Source organism: Patella vulgata, chromosome 2 (genome assembly GCF_932274485.2).
Source record: "Patella vulgata chromosome 2, xgPatVulg1.2, whole genome shotgun sequence".
Lineage (NCBI taxonomy): Eukaryota > Metazoa > Mollusca > Gastropoda > Patellidae > Patella > Patella vulgata.
In genome coordinates this window covers 69507491-69535257 of record NC_065880.2, presented here as the reverse complement: position 1 = coordinate 69535257, position 27767 = coordinate 69507491, and the positions used below count along the sequence as shown (strand labels likewise).

Below are 27767 nucleotides of genomic sequence, written 5' to 3'. Positions count from 1 at the left end.
GACTTATCTGTAAATCTACCATTTCCTGGATTTTCTGTATTTTTAACCAATATTGGTTCAACTCTGTTGATAGGGTTAGAATAAATACATCCTATTTTTATGTTTTTATCAAACTTTTGATAAATCCGTAAAAAGCGCGCAACCCTATCTAGGCATAGATAAGACTTTACTGGGTTACCTGTAGTGCATCACGGGATAGACTGGATAACCTGCTCTAATATGTCAGAGTCGCTCCTACTACGTCACCCCTTTTCTGACTTGCATAAGATTCGTAGAGTTTATTATAATACAGAATAAGCCATTCCTCTCAAGCATAATATTGTAAAGCTAATAAAGCTAAGAAGCACAATAACATCAGCATAAAGCATGGTACTTAGAGTTACACTGCCTATTTCTATACCTAAGTTTAAATTACAGATTCCCTCAGCAAGATCGTTTATAAAAACGGAGAATAATGTTCGTGACAGAAGACATCCTTATTTAACTTCTAAATTAACGTCAAACCAGTCTGTTGTGTATGGTTACTCACATAAACTGCTCTTATTGTATAAATTTGTGTATAAAGATTGTACTGCGTTCAAAATCTTACCATTTACACGTGATTTAAAGTGTTTATTCTATGGACTTTCTCTCTGAAAAAAATCAAAAGCCTTGGCCAAATCAATAAAACAGGAATAAACTGAGAGGTTTGACTGTTTATGAACATAGTGTAGTGAGGCATTTAATGGGAGGTAACTCTTCCAATGACCCCCAACCAATCCACACTTGTGTTTATATGTACAGGGATAGTAGAACATTAAGCAATCTAGTTGAATTTGTTCAGACTGTGACATTTTTGGTGGGTGTACTTACAAGTTTCATTATATTATAGTTCCTTACAATTACTGTCAATGCAACCGATTTGCACTTTGTCTGTATACTGGCCAAGATATCTATAAATAATTGCCCTTTATCTCAGAATGTAGTGAAAAACGTTCAGCCCAAAGAAAATTTAGGGAAAGTTTCAAGCGGGGCAAAGAGAACAGAATGAGTATGGGGAAATTAATTGCGACCTGCAACCTTAGATTCTGTTTTATAATATCCGTTTTTCCCCATTCACCCTTTTGCATGGTCATATTTGTCGATTTTTTGTTCTAGAATCGAAGTAAAGGGTTTGAATTAACATCTTCTGCCAATTCTTTTAGCATGCTACTTTGTATATCCCTACATTTCAGTGGTCAACCTCATACAAATTATAGAGAAAAGACATGGCCATGTGTTGCTATGTTTGTAGGTTGGATCCGGGCAAATAGACAGTATTAACATTGAAGACATGTAGAAATAATCAGTTGGGGTCTACCTCCAAACGGAGTAAGACTGGTATTGCCTCCATCTAAACCCCGGCCCCACCTTGTTGCATGTCAAATTTTGTTGACTATTAAGTCTAGAATCAAAGAGGAGTGTCTAAATATTCATTTTCTGTCGGATTTTGGTGAATATTTCTGATTTTGTTGCGGAAGATTCAGGAAGTAAACAGGCATGAATTTAGGTGATCGTCTACTAAAATGACGTCACTGCCCAGGTCTAGCAAAAAGTTGAAATGGTCAACCAACCCCTTTCAAGATGATATTGTGCTTTGTGTGGTTATAAAGATTAAGATCATCGAAATGTGATGGATTTGTCGTTGTTTTCTAACGTTATTTGTCCAATCGACTTAACAACCCACTGTGCCCACCTTGTAAGTAGCAATGCGAAATTGGATTCAAAAAATAAATAATAGTGTAGACCAGCGGCTGGCAGGCAGATACGCCCAGATTTTGCAAGAGATGGATAGAAAACAAGCTAAACAAAAAGCAATTTTTTCGTACAATCAAGGGCCATAATTTAGGAAGTTACAATCCGATATGCGTGAATATCGACATGGACCAAGATCTTTGGGTTATAAAGATATATTTCAAGTTTCATCAAAATCGGATCAAAATAGTGATTTCTAGAGGGTCCACAACCTTGATATGCCATACACTATTAAATAATTTGCGTACGAGGGGCGGCCATTTGTCCGGCAGTTTTCGTCCTATTTTCACGAAATTTTTCGTACAATCAATGGCCACAATTCAGAAAGTTACGATCCGATATTCGCGAATATCGAAAGGAACCAAGATATTTGGGTTATAAACATGCATTTCAAGTTTCATCAAAATCGGAGCAAAATTGTGGCCTCTAGAGGGTCCACAACCTTGAAATACCATATATTTACACTATTTGCGTACGAGGCGTAGCCATTTTGTCCAGCAGTTTTGACCCAATTTTCACGAAATTCGAACTCAGCCATTTTTCAAATCGGATAAAAATTGTTACCTCTAGAGGGACCACAAGCTAAAACGCGATTTTTCGTACAATCAAGGGCAATAATTCAGGCAGTTACGATCCGATATGCGCGAATATCGACAGGAATCAAAATCTTTGGGTTATAAATGTGTCTTTCAAGTTTCATCCAAATCAGATGAAAATTGTGACCTGTAGAGTGTCCATTATAAGCCAAAAACGTGAATTTTCGTACAACCAAGGGCCATAATCCATGAAGTTATAGTCTGATTTATGCCATTATCGAAAGGAATCCAGGACGACAACAATATACATGTGGGCGTACAAAAATTCAAACAGAAATATATAACTTGTAAAATTTAATGTAGAAGTGGAATCAAATATATTTCAACTCAAAACGAAAGTCTTAGACCATTGATGCTATATGCAATAGATCTATTTCACAAACTGGTAAAAATGCTTTGCATTTGAAACACAAATATTTCACAGATGTCTGGTTACTAAGATAAGATATTCCAATGAGCTCACTTTTTCAACCCAAATTTATTATGTATTATTCCTCAATAAATCAATGTAATCCAAGAAGTTGCATTCCAAGATCGTAAAACAATATCACACTAAAGCGCAAAGAATTACAGCATTTAATCCTGCATCACACACACACACTCCAAGCTGCACCCATTACAACCTTGTATTATCATACTTCTCCTTTCCTTTATCCTCAATTTCTAATTTCCTGTTTAAAAATATTAAATTATATATTTTTTATGTAAAAGGTACAGCTCTCAACCTAAATAATCCTGTATCACACAAACACACTCCAAGCTGCACCCATTACAACCTTGTATTATCATACTTCTCCTTTCCTTTATCCTCAATTTCTAATTTCCTGTTTAAAAATATTAAATTATATATTTTTGAGGTAAAAGGTACAGATCTCAACCTAAATACAAGGGTCCAGTAAAAATTACTAGACCCAATGACAAGGTGACGATAGAAAGTGATACCTTCACAACTAACGAATTTACTTGTCGACTACTGTTATACTAGGGTTGGGACAATAATTCTCTTTTTCGTATGCTACTGTTCTGCAGGGGTGTTTCTGAGGCCAAGTTGACTGAAAAATACAAAAATTGAAGAATTTTTGGTATCCGACAATTTTCTCGGTCGGAATGGGGCACATTTTCAAAATGGCCGCCAAAATGGATCCAAAATAGCCAAAAATCGTATTTTTAAGCTATTACTTCGAATTAGTGCGATTTATTTTCCTAAATATAGACCATTAATAGGATTTTCAACGTTATAAAACTTATATAAGACGTCACACAAAGCATTTCTCTTGCAAATAGCTCCTGGAATCCAATATGGCGGCCAAAATCCAAGCTGGCGGCCATATATTGCAGGGATTACCGGACATTTACAGAGTAACGATAACCATGTCGTGTAACGTATTTTACTTTTGAGTGGAATAATTTTGAATTTTTTCTACACCAATTCTGACGTCAGAAAATGACGTCATAAATGATGACGTGCAATAGTCACATACGTTTTCGATTTTCGTAATCATACATGTAGTACCAATTTGTTTAACTAAGCTTATAATTGTTATTCACAATATGGAATTTCGCCGTTCTGGTGTGAGGAAAGAACTGTTTGGCGTAATTTACCACGAAGTACCTGGGTATGCAAAGGGCGCAAGGTTACCAACTGGCAAGTATTTATTGGGTAGAATGGCGTCGCTGGGTAAGGAACCTGCTACAGGGAGGAAAATAGTAAGCAGAGACGAAGCTAGTAAAATAGTTGCTGGTGAATTACGTCATGATTGGATCAGTAAAAATGTGTATCCGCTTAGTGGACGATCTGTGGCCAAACGTCTCCATGAGGATTATGACTTTTTGCTCAATATGCGAAAACGCGAGAAAAGTCCGGGAAACAGATGTAATCGATGGCGCAGTAAAGTTTCAAACTTCAACGATAAAATAACCATCAGGGCGTATGATATCAGAGCCACTGACCCGTTGTACGAAAAACAACTTGAGACAGAATTCGATGTGAAAATGATGCCCGAGGACAATGCGTTTTATGAAGATAATTGTAAAGGTAACTACATCGCCCGCTGTACTGAAACGGTTCCTCGTTATTGGCTAAAGCAGAAACGTAGGGTGGCAGCACTTCAAATATCACAAGAACAGACAAAGAAAGCTATCATTGATGAAAATGAGACTCAAATGGAAATCAACATGCGTGAAATCGTAGCTGCAATTAAAGATATACCGGACTCAGAAACTCGTGATCCTGCTTATGCAAATTTTGATACAGACTCCATCTCTACGTCATTACGGGTTTTGAAGAAATCGGTTCTGACTTTCCATCTGTCAAAATCCTGACAGGATATATGACATTCAATGAGCCGTTGATTTGCTATCTCGTACAAAGTCTGTCAAAGTACAAAGTCACTACTAACGATTTATTAGGCATCTGTGTCGATTTAGCCAATGGAGTCTTTCATCAAAATTGGAAGATGAGTGACGATGAAGACATGGAACAAAACGATAGTGATGATTATGAAGACCAGGTGATGGATGCTCCAAAGCGGCGATGGCGATGTAACGATCGTACCTATATAATGCCTAGTAGAAAGTCGATACGAAACTACTTAGAGGATGCCTCTTACCTCAATTTGGAGATGGTAGCTAGACACCTTGCTGTTAGTTCTGATAACACAATCACTGTCGGCTTAGACGACACCACAAAATCGGCAGGCCATAGATTTTTCAACATCAAAACGGATCACATTACTGTAGCAGGACCAACAGCGGACAAGAAGACGTTTACAACTGGTAACGCTGAAAACATTTCACATTATGGTAAAGATGCCGCCAAGTCGTACGATTTTAAACTGAAAAGTTTAGCAATTCTGGCCGATTGTTCAACTGAAGAGCTTAAAGAGCACATTGACTTTTGGATGACGGACCGTGCTGTCGATTGTAGCACCATGCTCCAATACCTCAATGTTGACAATGATAAGGTTCTCAAATGCTGCGCCCATATAATTCTTGGTGTGGATAGCGGTGTAGAAAAAGTGCTCAAAGAAACAGAGCAAAGAATCGGAATTGAAAAACTGATAGACTGCTCCGGTATTTTTCGTTCACCATCATCTAGTATTTTGACTGTCGGACTAATAACTATCACAAAATTACTTACACCAAGTCACGCAGCACACTCTGTGTCTCTTTATAATGAATTTGTGAACTGGTTGGAAAACAATAACTTAGAATCTAACGGCTTTAAGGGATTTGTGGTCGAATAGATGGTCGTAAATGCGAGTCAGAGCACAGTTGGGCGAATGTACGAGCTTTTTTCAGTGATACGTTTGAAAAATTAACGACACTGCGAAAGCGATTCAGACAAACATTGACCGGAAAAGGACAGTTAATCGGAACCATCATTGAAGAAATCATTGATGTTTCAAATAGACAGCTATTACAGATTGACTATTTCGATGACGAAACTACGAGTACGATTGATGAAAAAAAAACTAAGGTATGCTCCTATTACTAATATGGGATGTGAGTCTAGTTTCGCAAGACTCGATAACCAGATGAAAATTGCAGGAGGGATGACTAAAGTGGAAACGCATTCGAAAAAATGCATTATTGCTACTAATGGACTATTAGCTGATGAGAAATTTACAGAACTTGGTGATAAAGAGCGCAGAAATAAATGGAAATGGGCCAGGAGTAGTGACGATGTTAAACGTGTGAAGAAATTAGAAGCTGACTTCTTGGCCACTGTCAAAATAAGCAAACAGTTAGCGTTAAAACAGAAAGAAAAATTGAAACAGCTAAAATTTGGTAAAATGCAAAAACTTTTGGATACGTGTAAACTACACGGAGGTCCAGTCACTGTCTCTTCAATAACCTCGTTGAAAAACCTGAATGAATGACAGCTACTCTCTGAAATTGGCTATTTGAGGATAACTACAGCACCTGATATCCGTCAAAAACGACGTGTCAAGTCTGACAATGGGCTGTTCCGATTCCAAAATATCACTATTTAAGAACTCAGAAACTCAATAAAATCTGTTGTTCATCCAGAATATAAGCAAGACTGTGACATTGAAACCTTGTTAAAATTAGCACTTGCTAAGCGTCGTTAAAACATTAATTTTCATCGAAAGATAATCAGCAAAAACCTATAAAATGATATATTACATGACATGTTTACACTGTAAATACCCGGTTACCCCGGCAATATATGATCGCCATCTTGGATTTTGACCGCCATCTTGGATTTCAAAGTTTAGTCAACTAGAAAGTAAAAAATAGTGAAAATCCTATAAAATGATATATTAAATGACATGTTTGTTGTTATTCTGTAAATATCCGGTAATCCTTGCAATATACGGCCGCCATCTTGGATTTTGTCCGCCATCTTGGTTTCCTGGAGTTATTTGTTAGAGAAATGCTTCGTGTGACGTTTTATCAGAATTATATTGTTGAAAATCCCATTAATGGTCTATACTTATGAAAATAAATCGCATTAATTCGAAGTAATAGCTTAAAAATACGATTTTTACATATTTTGGCGGCCATTTCGAAAATGTGCCCCATTCCGACCGAAAAAATCGTCGAATACTATAAATTCTTCAATTTTCGTTTTTTTTCAGGCAATTTGGCCTAAGAAACACCCCTGCAGATTTTTTTTTATATTGTCCCAACCCTAGTTATACCATTTGGGCCTGTCGATAAACAGACATTAAAAGAAAAAATAATGTGCTAACATTGTTTTATTTTTGTTGGATACATCCTCCAACAGTTGAGGTAGTGGTTCGCCTGTAGTTTCTGGTAACAGCAGCGCCAAAATACCAGCTCCTATAGATAAACTACCAAATATAACCAGCGGTAAAGGTGTCCAGATCGACCTTAAATCTAACATTGTAGGCACCATTATACCACCAATACGTGCTGACATAGATGCTACTCCAACGCCTATATTCCTGTAATAATTAACAATTAAAAATGAATTATGTAAGATTTAGATAAAGAGGTGGTCGTTTGCTATAATAGTTCAAAACAGATAATGAAAAATGAATATATCATGAAAATTTCATTCGAATTATTTTATTCGAAGCGAAGTTAACACTGTTTGAAGTTTTGATAAGATGTGGCAACGGTACTTTTTAATCGAGACTAAGCCTCGATTTACCATTTTAAAATTAAATCATTCAATAGCGATCGTGTTTTAATCCGTTTAAATATCTAAATAATAGTTTGTATAACATTTGAAATCAAAATGAAGACCAGCAATTGGCACACTAAGCTCTGGCATAATACATCTTTATCTTTAACAAAGCTAATCAGAGCGAAAAGACGGACTGAAACATTTTTTGGAAACTTTTTATACCTATAACTCATAACGAGTTCCCGGATACCATTTATTGATACGGACCCATCGTTGACATCATAAGTGCTACCACCACAACACAACCCAAAAAAATCTGACCAACAGCGGGAGTAAAACATGAACAAAGGACCACGACTGGCCGCCTTCTATCGTTTTCCATGGCTATTATTTTGATGTACATGTCTATACTGTTTAAGGTTATTTTTAGGAACAATTGGATCCGTTCTTACCGTACAACAGTAGGAAATACTTCAGCAGCCAATAAATATATAATTGCATAAGATGCCGATATAAAGAATTTACCAATCATAGCCAATACGATAGTCAATGTTTCTATATCTAAATTAAATGTAAATATTAAATATATTATCATATAGAATCAATTTCTTACAGAATTGTTTTCCCACAAATCTGCAAATGAAGAGGCTAAAACTCGAAATTGCTGATGGTTATTAAAGACCATGTTCTGATAATGATGTACCACATGTAGCTGTGGCTATTGTTTTAACAAATGCGTCAATTTTTGCAACACAGCTTAAAATTAACACTAGCTTCTATGTTTCAAATTTTAGCATTCACCGAAACCTTAGCATGTAGACTAAATATTGTTACCTAATTTATACTACCTAGATATAATTACATTTAAATCTCGTTACCCCAAACCTGAATTAATCAATATAAACTACTGAAGTTATATGTCCTTGAAGGTAGAGTCAAAGATCAACTTCGTAATATATTTAATATTATTTTGTATCTATGATATTACAATCTTTAATAAAATAACATACAATTCCAAATAACTGACCTGTATTGCCATTTATAGGAATGGTTCCTGATAATATGCAAGCTATACCACCAACACACATTGATAAAACTAATGGTACCTTTCTTCCTACTCTGTTTAAAAACACTATACATAATATATTCGCTGGTATTTCAACAGCTCCAGATATACAGAAGTTTAGATACGGATCACCTGCTAAATTTTCTGTGTTTAACGACAAGCCGTAGTAGACCAAAGCATTTACAAACCTTTGAAATAAAAACATAGAACAAATATTATCATCAGCTGGCATCTGAGAAACACCATTTCCATTCGTCATGTTGTCAAACAAACTTCGGTTGCAGCCTTGTCTGTTGATTAATTTTATTTCAAATATGATCTTATCTCAAAATGTCTGAACCACTTGGGAATTTCATAACGCTGATTTCGGTGTACACTATGCAGTTATTCGCCAACACAGTGTTTCCAATGACAATTCATACAGGGTGCTGCAACTCTTATACCCACAGTTAGGTGACCTTTTAAATTATTGAAAGGTTAATTGGCGATAACTAAGGAACTCGAGATATCGTTTATTGGGTTCTATACATCGTGTTTTTATTTTGTTGGTGATGGCTCTTATACCCACAGGCAGATAAACTTTTAATTTCTAACAAGGTAAATGGCTAAAACTGGGGAACTCGGTGATATTGTTTATTGTGTTTTATAATTCGTGGTTTTTATACGCCCACATTTTCAAGTGGACGTATATTGTCGTCGCCCCTGTCCGTCCGTTGTTTGTGGACACACTACAGGTCACAATTTTTATATATTGGCATATATCGGACTATAACCTCATGGATTATGGCCCCTGGGTGTACGAAAAATCACGTTTTTAGCTTGTGGGCACTCTAGAGGTCACAATTGTCATCTGATTTTGATGAACTTGAAATGCATGTTTATAACCCAAAGATCTTAGATCCTGTCGATATTCTCGCATATCGGATTGTAATTTCCTGAATTATGGTCCCTTTAGAGGTTGCAATTATTATCGGTTTAAAAAAAAGCCTTCGAATATATCACCGTAATTACACTGTAATGATGCTTGAGTTCGAATTTCGTGAAAATCGGACCAAAACTGCCGGACAAAATGGCCGCCCCTCGTACGCAAATAGTGTAAAAATGTGGTATATCAAAGTTTTGGTTCGATTTTGATGAAACTTTAAATACATGTTTATAACTCAAATATCTTGGTTCCTTTCCATATTCGCGCCTGAATTATGACTCTTGGTTGTAAGAAACATCACGTTTTTAGCTTGTGGTCCTTCTAGAGATAACAATTTTTATCTGATTTAAAAACCGTTTAAATATATCACCGTTACAACCGAATAATGGATGGGTTCAAATTTCGTGAAGATCTAACCAAAACTGCCGGAGAAAATGGCCACCCCTCGAACGCAAATAGTGTAAATATATGGTATATCAAGGTTGTGGATACTCTAGAGGCCACAATTTTGATGAAACTTGAAATAATGTACATGTTTATAACCCAAAGATCTTAGTTCCTTTCGATATTCGCGCATATGGGATTGTAATTTCCTGAATTATGACCCTTGATTGTACGAAACATCGCGTTTTTAGCTTGTGGTTCCTCTAGAGGTAACAATTTTATTCGATTTAAAAAACCGTTTGAATATAATAATATATTACCGTTACACCCTAATGGTGGTTGATTTCGAATTTCGTGAAAATGAAAACAAAAATGCCTCCCCTCGTACGCAATTTGTGATCATATATGTAGTATATCATTGTGGACCCTCTAGAGATCACAATTTTGATCCGATTTTGATGAAACTTGAAATATATTTTTATAACCCAAGTTCTTGGTTCCTGTCGATATTCGCGAATATCGGATCGTAACTTCCTGATTTGCCGCTGGTTTTAAATGGTGCTCGCTTTGATATCATGATTCTAATTACTGTCTCAATACTAAACGCAAATGGCCTAAATAAAATCTACTGAGGAAAGTGATTCTAACTACTTACCAATTAAACCAAACATTAAGAGAAATCTTGGCCATAGACCATGTCTTAATCAAATCTATGAAAAAATATTTTCTCTCAGTTTTTAAGGTATTGTCGTCTTGAAGACTGTTCATAATCGAAGGCGGAAGTACCGAGTCATTTGTAGTGGCTACTTCTTGGAGATATTTTTGCGCTTCCTCATTCCGGTTTTGAGAAAGCAGCCAACGAACAGATTCTGGTAATACCCTAGAATAAAAGTTAATATTAAAAATGGCATTACATGACTAAATTTAAAATAGATCGGTCTACAATCTATGGAAATACAAGTTAGCTCATGATAATTTGCCGAAATGGGATCTTTCGCGAAAGTTTCCATAATGGTGAACATCTCAAACAGGGCCCGTGAAATGAGACTATTTCGCTTGACATCGAAATCAGCCAATGGCATGAATTACACCAAAAGATAGGGTCCTTACCGTTGATATGATAAAGTTATAGTTTCAAACAAAACAGGAAAAACATGACTCAATTACATGAAATACAAGTTACTTAAAGGAGCTAAATCGCTAATATTTTGGATCTAGAAATTGACACAAATGGGTCGCATCGCATATAATAATGTAATGTGAATGTATATAAACTGATTTACATTCAATCGTTTCTGTTTTACTGCAATTTCTAATCAGTTATTGGATATCAGAAGCCCATCTTTTCCCCGTAAGGTCACAACATCACTGTTGATTTAAATTGACAAATAATTCGTGTTTTCAATGTCGAAGATTTTGGATGATATTGAGTTAGAAGACTTAGCTACTTTAAACATAAATTATGCAAGAGCTAAATCTGCTAATTGCAGGTCTTTCTTTAGGCTTGAAATGTTATCTAAATTATTAATTAGACATTAATTAACTTATCCAGACCATAATCAACTCTCGATGGCATCGCTAGCCTGCGATATTTACTGGATTATGATCCCATTTGCTGCTCGACTTCCATTCATAATTTAATCATGCAATGGATGATCGAGACTATGTTTTTTTTTATCGTACGGACTTTAGTAATGATGATCGAGGCTAGGCCGAAATTTAAATCGTTTAATTCTCGGTTCATAGTGGATCAATTTGACTGAAATTTTCAGCAAATTGCCTTTACATTATCTTATCTCCCATAATGTATCTTTAAATATTTATTTCTGCCGACGTTTCGAGGAGGGTTCTCTTATCTTTATTAAGCAAAAGCCGAAAAGAGGAATTAATAACACACATAAGCAGTGTGTACATTGGAACTAACATATGAAATATCTATATTTTGGTAAGACGTACACGATTTGAGCGTAATAAATACAACCAAGCCGTGTTCAATGTTTCCGTAAGTAAATATATAAATTAAGATAAATACCGCCTATTGGTAAATAGAATATACATACAACCAGTTGTAAATATATAATATATATAGCCTACCAACAGTTGGTAAATATAATAAATATAATATACATACATACCACCAGTTGGTAAATATAATGAATATAATATACATAACACCAGTTGGTAAACTCAATGAATATAATATACATACCACCAGTAGGTAAATATAATAAATACAATAAACATACCACCAGTATGAAGCAAAGAGGACAACAGGTAGAGTTATAGCTAGTTCTAAGTATCTCCATTCCCTTAATAGATACGCCATACCTGATAATGTCATATAGCCAATAGCATAAAACATTTGAATCATGAAACCAACCAACAAACGATACTTTGGTCCAACAAGTTCTGTAGCTGGAAATAAATCAAATTTAACCCCATTTAAATCAATTGGTGTACAAAATTGTACATTATAATGAAAATCAAAGACAGAATACGCTCAGAAAATAGATTGTTTAATTAAACCAATTAAGCCACATTTACAGAACTACAACTATAAGAAAGGTTGACAACAAGTTCGGCTCAGGCTAGAATAACCCGATGGTTTCCAGCGAGATTAATCAAGTTGCGGTCACGAAAATCTAATTCCGACTAAATCAAACTTTTGTCTCCGCTATTGGAATGTTCCAAAGACTGTCCCTGTCAAACGCACGAGAAAAGAAGAGAAGAAGAGCGGCGATTAGGCCGATTAGAACCAGCATGTAACGAGATAACACCTCGCGGTAAAAAAGTTCTTTATCTGTTTAAAATGACACTTTAAGTCATCAAACTGATGCGGTGGAATTACAATTATTTTAAGGGTGGATTCTTAAGTTTGCCTATAATTTCAGGGGGGTTGGATGGCTGTATCATAAGGTCTGTCATTGAGTCAACTGGCGTCATGGTTTCGATTCCCCAGTTATACGTGACAAGGAATAGGGTCGCCTATCCAACCTCGTGGGTTTTCTCCGGGTCCCCCCCTCTGATAAAGACCCCTACAGAACCTATATAACAAAGCGATATAACAAAACCCTAAGTAGTTACAGTAAACCGAAGCCATAATTAATTACATATCTGAAGAAACTAGGAGTAAGCGTTAATTAATGATCAGTATTAATCAATGAGGTGTGCAAAAACAAACCATAACTATTATTTGGATAACATTTATATTTGCAATGTATAATGATGGGTTGTTAGATGAGTATACGAAGCACTAGATCATATACATGTATATACATAAATACTAATAATAATGAATTAATAATAAGGGGCTAATCCAATATACATATTCTTATATAATGAAAAATAATAATAAGGGGTTAATCCGATATACATGATTATTATATTGAATACAATTATAGTGAGAATGTAACAACAACAATCCTGATAACATGATGAACTACTGGAAAATGATTCTATCGTATGCGTGGGGAAGGTAGACTCCCTCATCTTTGTTAAAGGGACAATAACACTCTTGCTGGCTTGAAAGCTCCAGAAAATAAAAAATGGCCTTATTCTAAGTACTAGATGTGTAGTGTCTTACCTGTTGTGTAAATTATCCATTAAATCCTATTTTACTTGTCCAGAGGGTTCGAAAATATTTTTAAATCGAAGTTTCATTTGAAAAGGTTTATGTTAGACGTTTCAAACCATTATGTTGAATTTTTCAAAATTTTTAAATAAGCTGTGTTAAGATGAAATTTGTATCATCAATTAATTGAAATATTCTAAAATAGTACAATTTGTTGACCAGAATAAAGATTGGGACATATTATTCAGTTACAACAAGAGTGGTATTGAGCCTTTAAGGACCGGCTTGTGTCGTCTGATATGAATGCTTTCCATGATTTTCCTTGTCTTCTTTACATGTTGGTTCGAGTAGAGGACTTCTCCTTCGGACCATTGAATTCGGTGTCTCTTGTTGTTTCTCAAGTGCTCTTCGGCGATTGCAGATTGGTTGTCTTTTAGTTTCCCCTATATACTGTTTTTTTACAGGAACAAGTCAGTTTATATATGCATCCAGATTGGTGTTCCGTAATCCTCCACTACCAACAGGATGCATATATGACCGGCAACTCGACATCGCAAAATTTAAACCCGATAATACGACATTTGTACGCGACATTGCGACATTTTTAATTTCCGTGGTGTCGGGAGAAAATATCGTACTGTCGGGGTGAAGATGTCGGCTTGTCGTGATGTCGACTTGAATGCCGTGATGTAGGGTTGTCCCCTGATGAAGGGCGACACCACTACATCACAACGTGATACCAATCAGTCACCATACGTCACTGCCGACGGTACTAATGAAGACGGACAAACGTCATAGGAATTCTAATTGTTAAGGGTTCTTTTACTCGCATGTTAAAGTTCACGGATCCTCGTTCCATCCAGGTCCACGTCCTCTACCACCGACAGGGACCCACACAGTAAAATCCGGCGAACTTTTTTAGCCAGCACCGGTATCGGACCTCAGCCCTAAATAGTATTCAACAAAACATATTATTATGTGTTGCATGCTCTTTGGAAGCTCCAGTAATATATTTTGAAAGGCATACAAACGGTCAGTTTTCATGTAGGCCATTATACTTGTGTCTAACAAAAATGTGTCCAAATGGGGTTTTTAAACATCCTACTTTTCTGTTCCGACAGGGCTAATGAAGACGGTTTTTCGTCGCACCGAACGTCTAGACACTGTCCCTTGTCATGCCTTCCGTCCTGCACCACTGGCAAGGGATAAAACCGTCGGAGAATCCAGTGGCCAACACCGGGAATAACACGAGACCACCTAATTAGCATTGAAGTAATGGGGTGCAATGTGGATTACAGAATAAGAGAACTTTACAATACATGAATCAATGTGTTTTAATACAATATACTGCACGAAATAAAGTGTTTCATAGTGTACAGTTTAAATTAAAACCGAACAAAAAGCAAACATTGGAACAAAAAATATTTCAATAAGTGATAGCTAACTACAAGACTCGCTGAGAATGGGAGGGACCACCCCTACACAGCGGAATTTGAAATCTGCCCCTCTTTACCGTTTGGACTACAACGTCATTACTTTATGAATGTCATGAAATCTTCTTAATATTCAACAGAGCAGTCCATTTCACAGACTCTCTAAAAAGGAAAATGTGCCAATTGAACGCCAAATTATGAGGAAATTATAGCATATTTGCGTTGTATTTAAGTTTTAGCTCAAAATATGGAGCCGTTTAGAAATAATCATAAAAAAGGGCTCTGCGAGCATTCCACAAAAAAATTATTCAGTTATATTCACTAAAATATAGCCTAGATTTCTCCTTAAAGGGATAACTTTGATGATGAAAATTCATACACTTTCAGTTTATGATGGATCGAGATCATCTAGATTTAAATCTTTCATCTGTCTTATTCTCACTGCACGCATTTCTTTCGCCCTTAGTCTTTCTCTCAATTCCAATAATATTTTCTCTCTATTCATTTGGGCATTCATCTTTTTTTCTTTCTGAAATTCCTCCTTTTCTTTCATTTTTACTGCTGCCAACTTTGGCATTGCATTGTCTTCTTCCCTTTTCTATTGCAAAAATAGAGAAAACAATTTTAATTTATTTAACACCGGACTGAACACTGGTGGGTAGGTACACTAGCCGCGTGGCATGAGTGTAGGTCTTTCAGGAGAAAGCGAGAAATCCAGGTCGGCACAGGGTAGGATTTCGGTTGCAAGGCTCTATTGGACTATACTTTCTAGTTACTGTTGGCAGCCTGGAATGGCAGGAAAACGCGATCGAGGCCGTCTAATTTTAGAAATACCACCCTGTTAAAAAAAACCTCATCGGGCTCGTGCACATAATATGGACTACCGTATGTGTCTAATGGTTTTGATGGGACGAAAACACGTGCTAAACCGATGTACAGATTGGGCGTTTTGGACAGTAGACGTGTTGGCAGAAAAGTCGTTGTCTTGGGACAATAATTTGACACACTTGACCATGAAACTATAAACTACTATAGTTATATAGTCGTAAAATGACCGATATTGTATCGACGAGATGTTAACCAGTCCTTTCCAATTAGGGGACAATAGTAATACTGACCTCTCGTCCATTTAAGTTTTGTTTTTGAGTTCCCTTCTCCAATTTACACTTTCTTTGTCTACTAAGGGTTTCCAGCCTTGCTGGGTGTCCTTATGGTAGTGTTGGGTTGATGTGAAGGATTTCGAAGCTGAAACCAGCCGAGGTTTGTGTTCCACCTCGACTGACCAAAGAAGCGCCGATATGATCTCCAGTTATTTGTCTTCTGCTTCTTACTATCTCTGACTTATTTTGTTTTCTTTCAATCTATCTCTTAATTCTTTTAATTTCATCTCTCTATTTTGTTAGGCAGCAACCATTTTATCTGTTTGTAATTCTTGTTTTTCTATGATCTTTTTTGTGCGATTTTTTTAAATGCTGTGCTCTTTTCTGTACATTCATGATGGAACTTTTTGAGCATACCCTCTTTTATTTCCTATTGAAAACAAAAAAGTATTAAATGACGAGTTGTGCTTACTTTTACATCCACAAACTGTGGATATGTGACTGTTTGTGCTAACTGTTACTTTAACACAATATTCCGGGGCGAATCCAACCTTTTTGAAAAGAGGGTAGTAGGTGAGGTGATTATTTAAGAGTACGTCGTCAAGGTATGATTTACTGGAAATAGCACATCAATATTCGAAAATCGTATCTAGATAAAGGTAAAGTTGAGGCATATAAGATGAAAGGGATATCGTCTACAGTTTGTGTTGTTATGCTACTCTCACTGGTGAATATCCTTGCATGCGATTATCCAAATTAGAAATTCGCGGCAAATGCGCCAAAAATAATAAGATAGGCCTGGAGAAATACTGAAAATAAAATGTGCTTGCGAATTTCTTACGAATCCTTGTGAATGCTTACGAATACCCCTGTAAATGCCTGCGATTAACGCATTACGAATGAAACGACTACACAACGCATGCGTGGCGAATAGCGTATAAAACCCTCCTAAGAATTTAGCAAACATTGATAAAACATTTGTAAGGCCTCTCTGTTTTCAATATTTCTCCAGATCAATCGTATCATTTTCAATAAATTTTCCACGAATTTCTAATTACGACCGCTGCTAGTTATATTCTTACAAATGTCTTATGATCATCACAAATACCTTGCCGTCAATTATAATGGCTTGTGAGTGTTTACGAAAGTGTTGAGAACGCAACCAGAATATTATTTTTAGAAGCATGTTGCTAATACATGTATTCACACCCCATTTACAACCGCGAATGCTCGCGAACACACGACGGAACTGTATTCGTATGCCAATTCGCCACTGTCTACAGTTCCAGTAGATGGGCCATGTAAATTGGGTAGTTAGGTTGGTGTGGAGGTAAGGTATTTCTTTTTATCTTACCTTTCGCATTTTTCCAACTTGGCTTTTATCTGTTCCTCTGTGACACGGTTAACCCCTCTTTTCTGTAATTTTGCGGGGGTTGGTCGGCTCACGTTTGTTGATTTCTTGCTCGAGTTGATGAAGAAGATGTCTCCGTTCTTCCATTTCTGTTTACAAGAAAGAGATCAGATTTATTTGTAAATCTACCATTTCCTGGATTTTCTGTATTTTTAACCAATATTGGTTCAACTCTGTTGATATGGTTAGAATAAATACATCCCATTTTTATGTTTTTATTAAACTTTTGATAAATCCGCAAAAAGCGCACAACCGTACCTTGGCATAAGACGTTACTGGGTTACCTATATATAGTGCAATTTTGCGGGGGTTGGTTTCCTGAGACTAGCTTCCACTATCTCAAAACTTATACCACCAGATGCTCGAACTTGAGGTCGGCTCACGTTTGTTGATTTCTTGCTCGAGTTGATGAAGAAGATGTCTCCGTTCTTCCATTTCTGTTTACAAGAAAGAGATCAGATTTATTTGTAAATCTACCATTTCCTGGATTTTCTGTATTTTTAACCAATATTGGTTCAACTCTGTTGATATGGTTAGAATAAATACATCCCATTTTTATGTTTTTATTAAACTTTTGATAAATCCGCAAAAAGCGCACAACCGTACCTTGGCATAAGACGTTACTGGGTTACCTATATATAGTGCAATTTTGCGGGGGTTGGTTTCCTGAGACTAGCTTCCACTACCTCAAAACTTATACCACCAGATGCTCGAACTTGAGGTCGGCTAATCCACGCCTGTTGATTTCTTGCTAGAGTTGGTGAAGAAGATGTCTCCGTTCTTCTATTTCTGTTTACAAGAAAGAGATCAGATTTATTTGCAAATCTACCATTTCCTGGTTTTTCTGTATTTTTAACCAATATTGGTTCAACTCTGTTGATAGGGTTAGAATAAATACATCCCATTTTTATGTTTTTATCAAACTTTTGATAAATCGTGATAGGTCACCAGCTAGGCTATATCTGAGGGTACCGATGCTGCTGATTTATTAATCGGCCCTACACTTAATAAATTTCAGTTTATGTTGGGTTATTTTCATACTCAATAACGTTTAGTTAATGTTGAGTTGCTTACTCAATAACTTTTATCAAGATATCCCACCATTTTCTCTTTATCTGTCTGTTAGTTCTTCAAACCTTTTCTCTATTCGAAATTCGGGGGTCGGATAGCCGAATGGTTAGCGCGTGTGCGTTGTATCATAAGGTCTGTCATTGAACCTGTAGGACGTTAAACCCCATTTGATTTCATTTCATTTGTCATTGAGCCAACTGGCGTGGTTTTGATTCGACAGTTGTATGTGACAAGGGGTAGGATCGCCTGTCCATCCTCGTGGGTTTTCTCCGGGTCTCCCAGTTTCCTCTTACTGCTAAAGACCCCTACGCGCAAACGAATTATGGAAATAAAATAGAACCATATGTTAGTCTTGAAATGACCTACTTTGTGTCGAGTGGACGTTAAACCACAGTTTTCTCTCTCTCGCTATTCGAAATGTCTTATACGCCCACATTTTTGTGAAATTATAATTTTATGGTGCGGATTTTCAGTTTGTCATTTGCAAGGCAGGGATTGACATAGATTGTAACCAAATAAAATTGACTTCCTGCAGACCCGTTACCCTTTAATACTAAATCGGGGGGGGGGGGCGAGGCTTGAATAGTTTTGTTTGCGGGCCGCTCATGATCTAACCGTATTCACTCTCTGTCTGCATGCCAACATGTTTATGAAGAGAAATATTTAAAATTCTAAAATTTTCGCGTTATAAATCTTTCAGAAAGAGAACTAAACGGAGTATATAATTTATTGGAGTTAGACATTACACAAGACTTGATGACGAATTAAAACGAGAAAGGTTCATCGCAGCTGTCCGATTATCAAGAACTTATGTTTATATATTTTTGGCCAAATGGAATTTTTGTTTGACAAAAATGTATGATGGAAAATTGAAACACATGTAACAATTTTATTTCTCGGCTATTATAAAACAATATAGCCTGCAATGTGATACAACTTACAAAAACTTACTTTGCTTTACATTAGTCCATTTTTGGATGCTTTACTAAGATTCGGTTTATTTTTTGTAAAGTAATTGACATCCAGTTTGATAAGGGATTGGTTATTTTAATAAAGTTTTTCTTACAAAATCTTCTCTGACAAACTACAGTTAACATCACAGCTATTAGGCTATACATACAAAATTTGATGAGAGTCAACCCTTTTTGCAGTCAGATGTAAAACTATTGCCTATTCGTAACTTTAAAATATCGTATTGAATGAAATATTTAAAATGTGTGCCGTACAGCCTATACACATCATATCTCATCTAAGGATTACCAAATTTCCAGCAAAGTTTCTTTTACCGTGTAGCCTATACATGATGGTCTGTTGTTATTTTTAAGTACCTGAATCATTGATAGAAATTCCAAGTTTATTTTTAAGAGGAGCTTTACATAAGACTCGTCGTTCACTTGCGTACATTTTGAAGGCGGTAGCCTAATGAAAGAAATGCCGACCGTTATCTCATTCGAGAATCGTCACTATCGCTATATACGACTTGTTAATTAAGATTACGTTTCCGACCCATGGTGACAGTATAATTTGAAATAATATAATTTCATATAAGGTATTCTTGTGTATGTTACATTCCGTGTTAAGCCACATTAGGCCAATCAAAACATTCAATTCTCGCCGGCCATTTTGATTATAACCAAGGGGTATTCCCCCCTTTTTTGAGACGAAGCGAAATAGCAATAACCACCAACTGGATTAATTATTATGTGTAAATAATGACTACAGGAAATAGTATTTGGAATCCCTGGAGAGCTGACCCCGCTAATGACTTATGTTGCTACATCCACGTCAGTTGATTCAGCGTACCGTTTAAGCAAAGAGGGGGCTACCAGATTTTTCGTGCTCACGGATAAAGTAAAATAAATAAAAGAATATATATATTTTTTTTTCTTAGTATTTTTGTCTTTTAGTCGGCAAAATAAAGTGGCCTATAATACCGAGCTATGCCATTTTGGTCTGTATAGTTGTGGCCACTCTGCTTTGGTGCGAAGGTCTTTCGGCATTGACTAGCATTCGTTCTATCAATTTTTTGGGCATCGAAATTTCTGTAAATTGAGTAATGAAAATGGATTTAAAACAGTTCAGGCGGTATATGTAAAAAATAGTGACTCCGAGACATTTTTTTTATGGTGCGGGGCCGGGGGGGGGGGGGGCACTGCGCGACATTTTATTTCATTATTTGTTACATCAATTTTTTCAAGAATTGGAACTGTGAATGGCATGGTCGTTTTTTTTCTTAAAGGTCTTTCAGAAGTGGCGATGAAATGACCATCTATTATACCAGAAGTGTGAATGACATGCAGTTGTATATCTTTCAGAAGTGACGATGAAATTATCATCTATTATGATCTTTCAGAAGTGACGATGAAATGCTGCGAAAACAAACCATCTTTTGGAAGTGTCGATAAAATTAGCATTTAAGTGGAGTTTTTATAACACATGAAAGGGAGTGTTTTTGAAAATGTTTCTAAAGTGAACACTTCACTTGAAGTGTTCCTAGAATTGTGTCCGGTTTCCTCCCACTGCTAAAGACCCCTACGCGCAAGCGAATTATTGAAATAAAATTAAACCATGTGTTAGTCTTGAAATGACCTAGTTTGTGTCGAGTGGACGTTAAACCCCATTTTTTTCTCTCTCTCTCCCTAGAATTGTGTTAGAAATGAACATTTCGGTGGAGTTTTTTTTTAAACACTTCAAGGGACGTGTTCCTAGAAGTGTGTCAGAAATGAACACTTCATTTCGGTACGGGATAAATAAATCAGCAGCATCGGTACCCTCAGATATAGCCTAGCTGGTTACCAATCACAAGTATATTATGAAAACATCACTTTATAGTAAAATCTTTATACCAAATTTTTATGATGTTTTGTTGTTCGAATCTTTGTTCACGATTGGATTTCTTACAATATAAAAGACTATAGCGTAAACACTCCAGTTTCTTTATTGTAAACCTCCTGTTACGTGGCATACAAGTATAACCTCCTTCAATAAAACATAAGTATAAATATATCATGGTATTGGACAAGTAATACGTCCTGCGATAAATTCGGACAAGTCATAGATATATTGGACCTAGCCTAAAATTTATACACAAGTGTGAACGCCATGTTTTTATAGAGAAGCGCGCAACCATTGACGTGCGCAACCCTGAAATTCAAAGCAATGTCAGTTGTCACGCAATTGTGTCCAACCCCATGCATGCACTACAAGTAACCCAGTAACGTCTTATCTATGCCAAGATAGGATTGCGCGCTTTTTACGGATTTATCAAAAGTTTGATTAAACATAAAAATGGGATGTATTTATTCTAACCCTATCAACAAAGTTGAACCAATATTGGTTAAAAATACAGAAAATGGTAGATTTACAGATAAGTTTGATCTCTTTCTTGTAAACAGAAATAGAAGAACGGAGACATCTTCTTCACCAACTCGAGCAAGAAACCAACAGAAGTCGATTAGCCGACATAAAGTTCGAGCGTCTAAAGGAATAAGTACTGAGGTAGTGGAGGCTAGTCCCAGGAAACCAACCCCGGCAAAATTACAGAAAAGAGGGGTTAACAGTGTCACAGAGAAACAGATAAAAGCCAAGTTGGAGAAAGCAGAGAAAAGGCGAAAGGTAAGATAAAAAGAAATACCTTAACTCCATACCAACCTAACTACCCATTCTACCTGGCGCATCTACTGGAACTGTAGACAGTGGTGAAATGGCTTACGAAATCAATTCGCAGAGATCGTCGTAAGTGTTCGTGAGCATTCGCGGTTGTAAATGGGATGTTGTGAATAATAGGAACATGCTCCTAAAACTTATATACTATTTGCTTTCGCAACACTTTCGTAAACAATCACAAGCCATTATAATTGACGGCAAGGTATTTGTGATAATCGTAAGATATTTGTAAGGATTTAACTAACATCGGTCGTAATATATAATTTGGTGGAATCATTATAGGAAAATTAGAAATTCGTGGCAAATTTATCGAAAATGATATGATTGATCTGGAAAAATATTGAAAACAGAGAGGCCTTACAAATGTTTTATCAATGTTTGCTAAATTCTTATTTTTTACGCTATTCGCCACGCTTGCGTTGTGTAGTCGTTTCATTCGTAATGCGTTAATCGCAAGCATTTACAAGGGCATTCGTAAGCATTCACAAGGATTCGTAAGAAATTCGCAAGCACCTTTTTTTTTTAGTACTCACTCTTAAATAACCACCCGCTACCCTCTTTTCGAAAAATTTTGATTTGCCCCTGAATCATGTGTTACAGTAAGAGTAGACACAAATAGTCACATGTCCACAATTTGTGGATGTAAAAGTAAGCACAACACGTCATTTATTACTTTTTGTTTTCAATAGGAAATAAAAGAGGGTATGGTCAAGAAGTTCCACCATGATTGTACAGAAAAGAGGGCAGCATTTGAAAAACTCGCACAAAAAAAAATCATAGAAAAACAAGAATTACAAAAAGATAAAATGGTTGCCGCCGAACAAAATAGAGAGATGAGATTAAAAGAATTAAGAGATAGATTGAAAGAAAAACAAAATATGTCCGAGATAGTAAGAAGCAGAAGACAAATAACTGGAGATTATATCGGCGCTTCTTTGGTCAGTCGAGGTGGAACACAAATCTCGGCTGGTTTCAGCTTCGAAATCCTTCACTTCAACCCATCACTACCATAAGGACACCCAGCAAGGCTGGAAACCCTAAGTAGACAAAGAAAGAGTAAATTGGAGAAGGGAAAACAAAAACAAAACATAAATGGACGAGAGGTCAGTAATACTATTGTCTCCTATATGGAAAGGAATGGTTAACACCTCGTCGACACCATACCAGTCATTTTGTGACGATATAACTGCAGTAGTTTATAGTTATATGGTTGCGTGTCAAATTATTGTTCCAAGACAACGACTTTTCTGCCAACACGTCTTTAAAATTAAACTGTCCAAAAGGCCCAATATGCACATTGGTTTAGCACGTTTTTTGTCCCATCAAAACCATTAGACACGCTTCAGGAATCAGCACCACAGACCGCAGTCCATAGGTGCACGAGCCCGATGAGCTTTATTTTAACCGGGTGGTATTTCGAAAATTAGACGATCTCGATCGCGTATTCCTGCCATTTTAGGTCACCTACAGTTTCTAGAAATTATAGTCCAGCAGAACCTTATTTATTTAGCTTTGCAACCGAAATCCTACTCTGTGCCGACCTGGATTTCTCACTTTCCCCTCTGTCCGAAAAATCTGTTTGTCCTACACTCATACCACGCGGCTCGTGCACCTATCCCAGATGAGTTCAGTCCAGTGTTAAATAATTAAAATTGCTTTCTCTATTTTGTTCAATAGAAAAGGGAAGAAGACAATATAATGCCAAAGCTGGCAGCAGTAATCATGAAAGAAAAAGAGGAATTTCAGAAAGAAAAAATGATGAATGCCCAATGAATAAAGAGAAAAGATTATTGGAGTTGAGAGAAAGACTAAGGGCGAAAGAAATGCGTGCAGTGAGAATAAGATGATCTCGATCCATCAATAATTTTCATCATCAGAGTTATCCCTGTAAGGAGAAATCTAGGCTATATTTTAGTGAATATAACTGAATAATTCTTTGTGGAATGCTCTCAGTCTGTTTTGTAATTATTTCTAAATGGCTCCATATTTTGAGCTAAAATAATTTGGCGTTCAATTGGAAAACTTTCCTTTTTAGAGAGCCAGTGAAATGGACTCCTCTCCTGATATTCATAAAGCAAGTGGCGTTGTAGTCGAAACGGTTAAGAAGAGCAGATTTCAAAGTCCGCTGTGTAGGGGTGGCCCCTCCCATTCTCAGATTGTCTTATAGTTAATTCAGCTATCGCAAGTTTGAAATAATCATTTTATATTTAATGTTTATTCAAATATTTTTGTTCCAAGTTTTGCTTTTTGATCGGTTTTAATTTTAACTGTACACTATGAAACACTTTATTTCGTGCAGTATATTGTATTAAAACACATTGGTTCGTATACTGTAAAGTTCTCTTATTCTGCAATCCACATTGCACCCCATGACTTCAATGCTAATTAGGTGGTCTCGTGTTACTCCCGCTGTTGGGACCAAGAATGTTCCTCGGGATTTTTCGGCGTTTTTTTTTCCTTGCCAGTGGTGCAGGGCGGAAGGTATGACAAGGAACGGTGTCTAGATGTCCGGATGGAACGACAAACCGTCTTTGTTAGCCCTGTCGGAATAGAAAAGTAGGATGTTAAACCCCATTTGGACATATTTTTTTAGATAGGACTACAAATATTATTGTAATGGCCTACATGAAAACTGACCGTTTGTATGTCGTTCAAAATATATTACTGAAGATTCCCAAGAGCATGCGACACATAATAATATGTTTTGTTGAATACTATTTTGGGCTGAAACATTATAACTGTGAGTCGCGGTAGCTCAGTCAGTAAGGCGCATGCTCACTAACCAGGAGGTTCAATACCGGTGCTGGACGAGAAAGTTCGTCGGATTTTTCTGCGTGGGCCCTTGTCGGTGCTAGAGGACGTGGACCTGGATGGAACGAAGATCCATGAACTTTGACATGCGAGTAAAAGAACCCTTAACAATTAGAATTCATGTGACGTATCCCCGTCTTCATTAGTACCGTCGGCAGTGACATATGGTGGCTGATTGGTATCATGTGGCGATGTCGTGGTATCGCCATCTCGACATTTTCACCCGACAATACATTTTCACCGGACACCACGACATTAAAAATGTCGTAATGTCGTGTAAAAATGTCGTATTGTCGGGTTAAAAACTCGTGATGTCGGGTTGTCGGTCATCTTCCTCTCGGTATACAGTATGGTGTTTGCCATTAAACCCCATTTCATGTCATTTAATTTTCCTCACTTTTCTGCAAAAATCGGACTATTGAAGATAGGCATACGCTATGCAGAGTGCTATTACGGAAATTTTCTAGGGACGGTGACATATCTTCATCGAATTCCAACTGTGAAGGGTTCTTTTATGTGCACGCCAATGTATACATTGTTTTTTTTGTACCATGTACACAACTAGACACTATTCTTTGCCAGACCTTTCGTCCTGCACTACCGACAGGAAAAAACACGCAGCAAAATCCTGGGAAAATTTCTTGACCAATATTCATACTGTATATTGAGAGGAAGATGGCCGACAACCCGATCCGATTTTCGATCTCGGCCATCATTAGGGTGTAACGGTGATATATCCAAACGGGTGTTTTAAATCGAATAAAAATTGTAACCTCTAGAGGGACCACAAGCTAGAAACGTAGTTTTTCGAACAATCAAGGCAAATAATTCAGGAAGTTACCATCCAATATGCGCGAATATCGAAAGGAACCAAGATTTTTGGGTTATAAACATGTATTTCAAGTCTCATCATAATAGGATGAAAATTGTGACCTTGATATACCATATTTTTTACACTATTTGCGTACGAGGGGCGGCCATTATGTCCGGCAGTTTTGGTCCGATTTTCACGAAATTCGAATTCAACCGACATTTTTTTGGGTCATATTTTCGAACGTTTTTTTTAAATCGGATAATTGAAGAACCGCAAGCTAAAAGCGCGATTTTTCGTACAATTAGGGGCCATCATTCAGGAACTTACGATCCGATATGCGCAAATATCGACATGAACCAAGATCTTTGGGTTATAAACATTCATTTTAAGCTAAAAACGTGATTTTTCGTACAATCAGTGGAGATAATCCATGAAGTTTCGGTCCGATACCTGCCAATATCGAAAGGAACCAAGATCTTTTGGAGATGAACCTATATTTTAATTTTCGTTAAAATCGGATAAGAATTGTTACCTGTAGAGTGTCCACAAACAAATTGTTGACGGACAGACTGACACGCACAGACGGTCAGGGGCGACGACAATATACGTCCACATAAAATGTGGGCGTATAAAATGGGCACCTCTCGTAAAGTAAAGGTCAGGGTCACATCATATCATGTTTTATTTGAGCGGCATTTGGCAAAAGGTACTTACACAGTGTGAAAGCTACAAGAAATATTCCTGTATGAGCCAGACCTTGTAGAAAATACATTGGTAGAAACATATATATGTTCTGAGCAGCGGCACCAATGCTTCCAGCTATCAACAATATAGCAGCACCAACAAAAAACATAGGACGTCGACCAAATCTACAAATATAATAAAATATTAAACACGATCTCACTTGTCAAAATGTAAATCTTTTTTTTTCTACAGTGAAACAAGAGTGAAAAATAGTCAAATTCTGTATGTGGTGCATAAAGCTCTGAAGATATATATTTAGGAAGTTCATGTCCTTCTTAGAGTTTATTTATATTTGACACGATTTCTGCCTAATCGATATTTGAAGTTTCACTAGTTACTATTATTAAATGAATCTGTGCTTTTGTCATTTTTATTTGCACCATTAAACAAATTCATATGAAATATTACGTTTACCTGTCAGACAACTGGCCAAATAATACGGCTCCACATAATCTTCCGAAAAAGAAAACAGACTTGGAGGTACTCTTCCAAAACTTTCTCTCACATACCAGATCAAACTTTTGCGATTGATAGAAAAAGAAATATTAAAAGACTTTTAGGTCTATCCAAATATACATCAAATGTGTACAAGCAAGTTAGGTTACAGCCCTTGTCAGTGATGTAGGACGGAGAGCGTGACAAGGAACCGTGTACGTCTTGTTCGGATGGGACGAAAAATCGAGGTCCCGTGTACACATTGGTGTACACGTAAAAGAACCCTTAATAGTTGTAATTCGGAATAACAGTAGTCCCGACAAAATTGCCTCATGGCACACTGCAAGACGTATTTTTATATATAATAAAAACAAAGTTGTTTCAATTATTTTCTACACCATAGTTTTTGGTTAAATTACTAAAACTATCGGTATACTTATATGTTTGTTTAAAGACCTACTATTGGGATTCTTCTGATCTCTAACATGAAGAATTAATTTTAGCAACAATACAGTATTATACAGATAGTTTAATTATCCTGACGGATCCCAGATGGTAAAAATATCGACTATCCGGTGCACAACGTTTTTCACCTCATACTGCACACTAAAAATAAAACCCGATTATTTGTCTCACGGTCAAGTGTTGAGCAGATGCTAAACCATCACACATATATATTCTACTCACTTGTGAAACTATCGTTGATGAATATTTTTCTTTAGAATACCAAAATCCCCTGTTACAATCGCTGGTGGAGATGTTGGATGATAGGATAAGGCTAACATTACCATCATAAACATCATATAACTCGAGAACATCCCTTTCGTCGTTTTGCTTACAGGAATCAT

General features: G+C 36.6%; 1 protein-coding gene across 1 annotated transcript; it reads right to left on the bottom strand.

Annotated features, from left to right (window-relative positions):
* Window positions 1-2648: 2648 nt before the first annotated feature.
* LOC126812570 (organic cation transporter protein) lies at window positions 2649-27767 on the bottom strand. The gene is made up of 6 exons (XM_050539028.2): window positions 27759-27767; window positions 26455-26609; window positions 8516-8742; window positions 7941-8049; window positions 7088-7303; window positions 2649-3040 (listed from the first exon to the last, which is right to left on the bottom strand). The coding sequence occupies exons 1-6, from the start codon at window positions 27765-27767 to the stop codon at window positions 2986-2988; spliced, it is 771 nt and encodes a 256-aa protein (XP_050394985.2). The 3' UTR covers window positions 2649-2985.

Excerpts from the sequence above, each read along its gene's own strand:
- LOC126812570 (XM_050539028.2), bottom strand. Across the intron at positions 8,743-26,454 it reads TCTTGTAGCTTTCACACTGT|GTTTGTAAATGCTTTGGTCT; the intron begins GTAAGTACCTTT and ends TTTATTTCAAAG. Across the intron at positions 7,304-7,940 it reads GTATTTCCTACTGTTGTACG|GAATATAGGCGTTGGAGTAG; the intron begins GTAAGAACGGAT and ends TAATTATTACAG.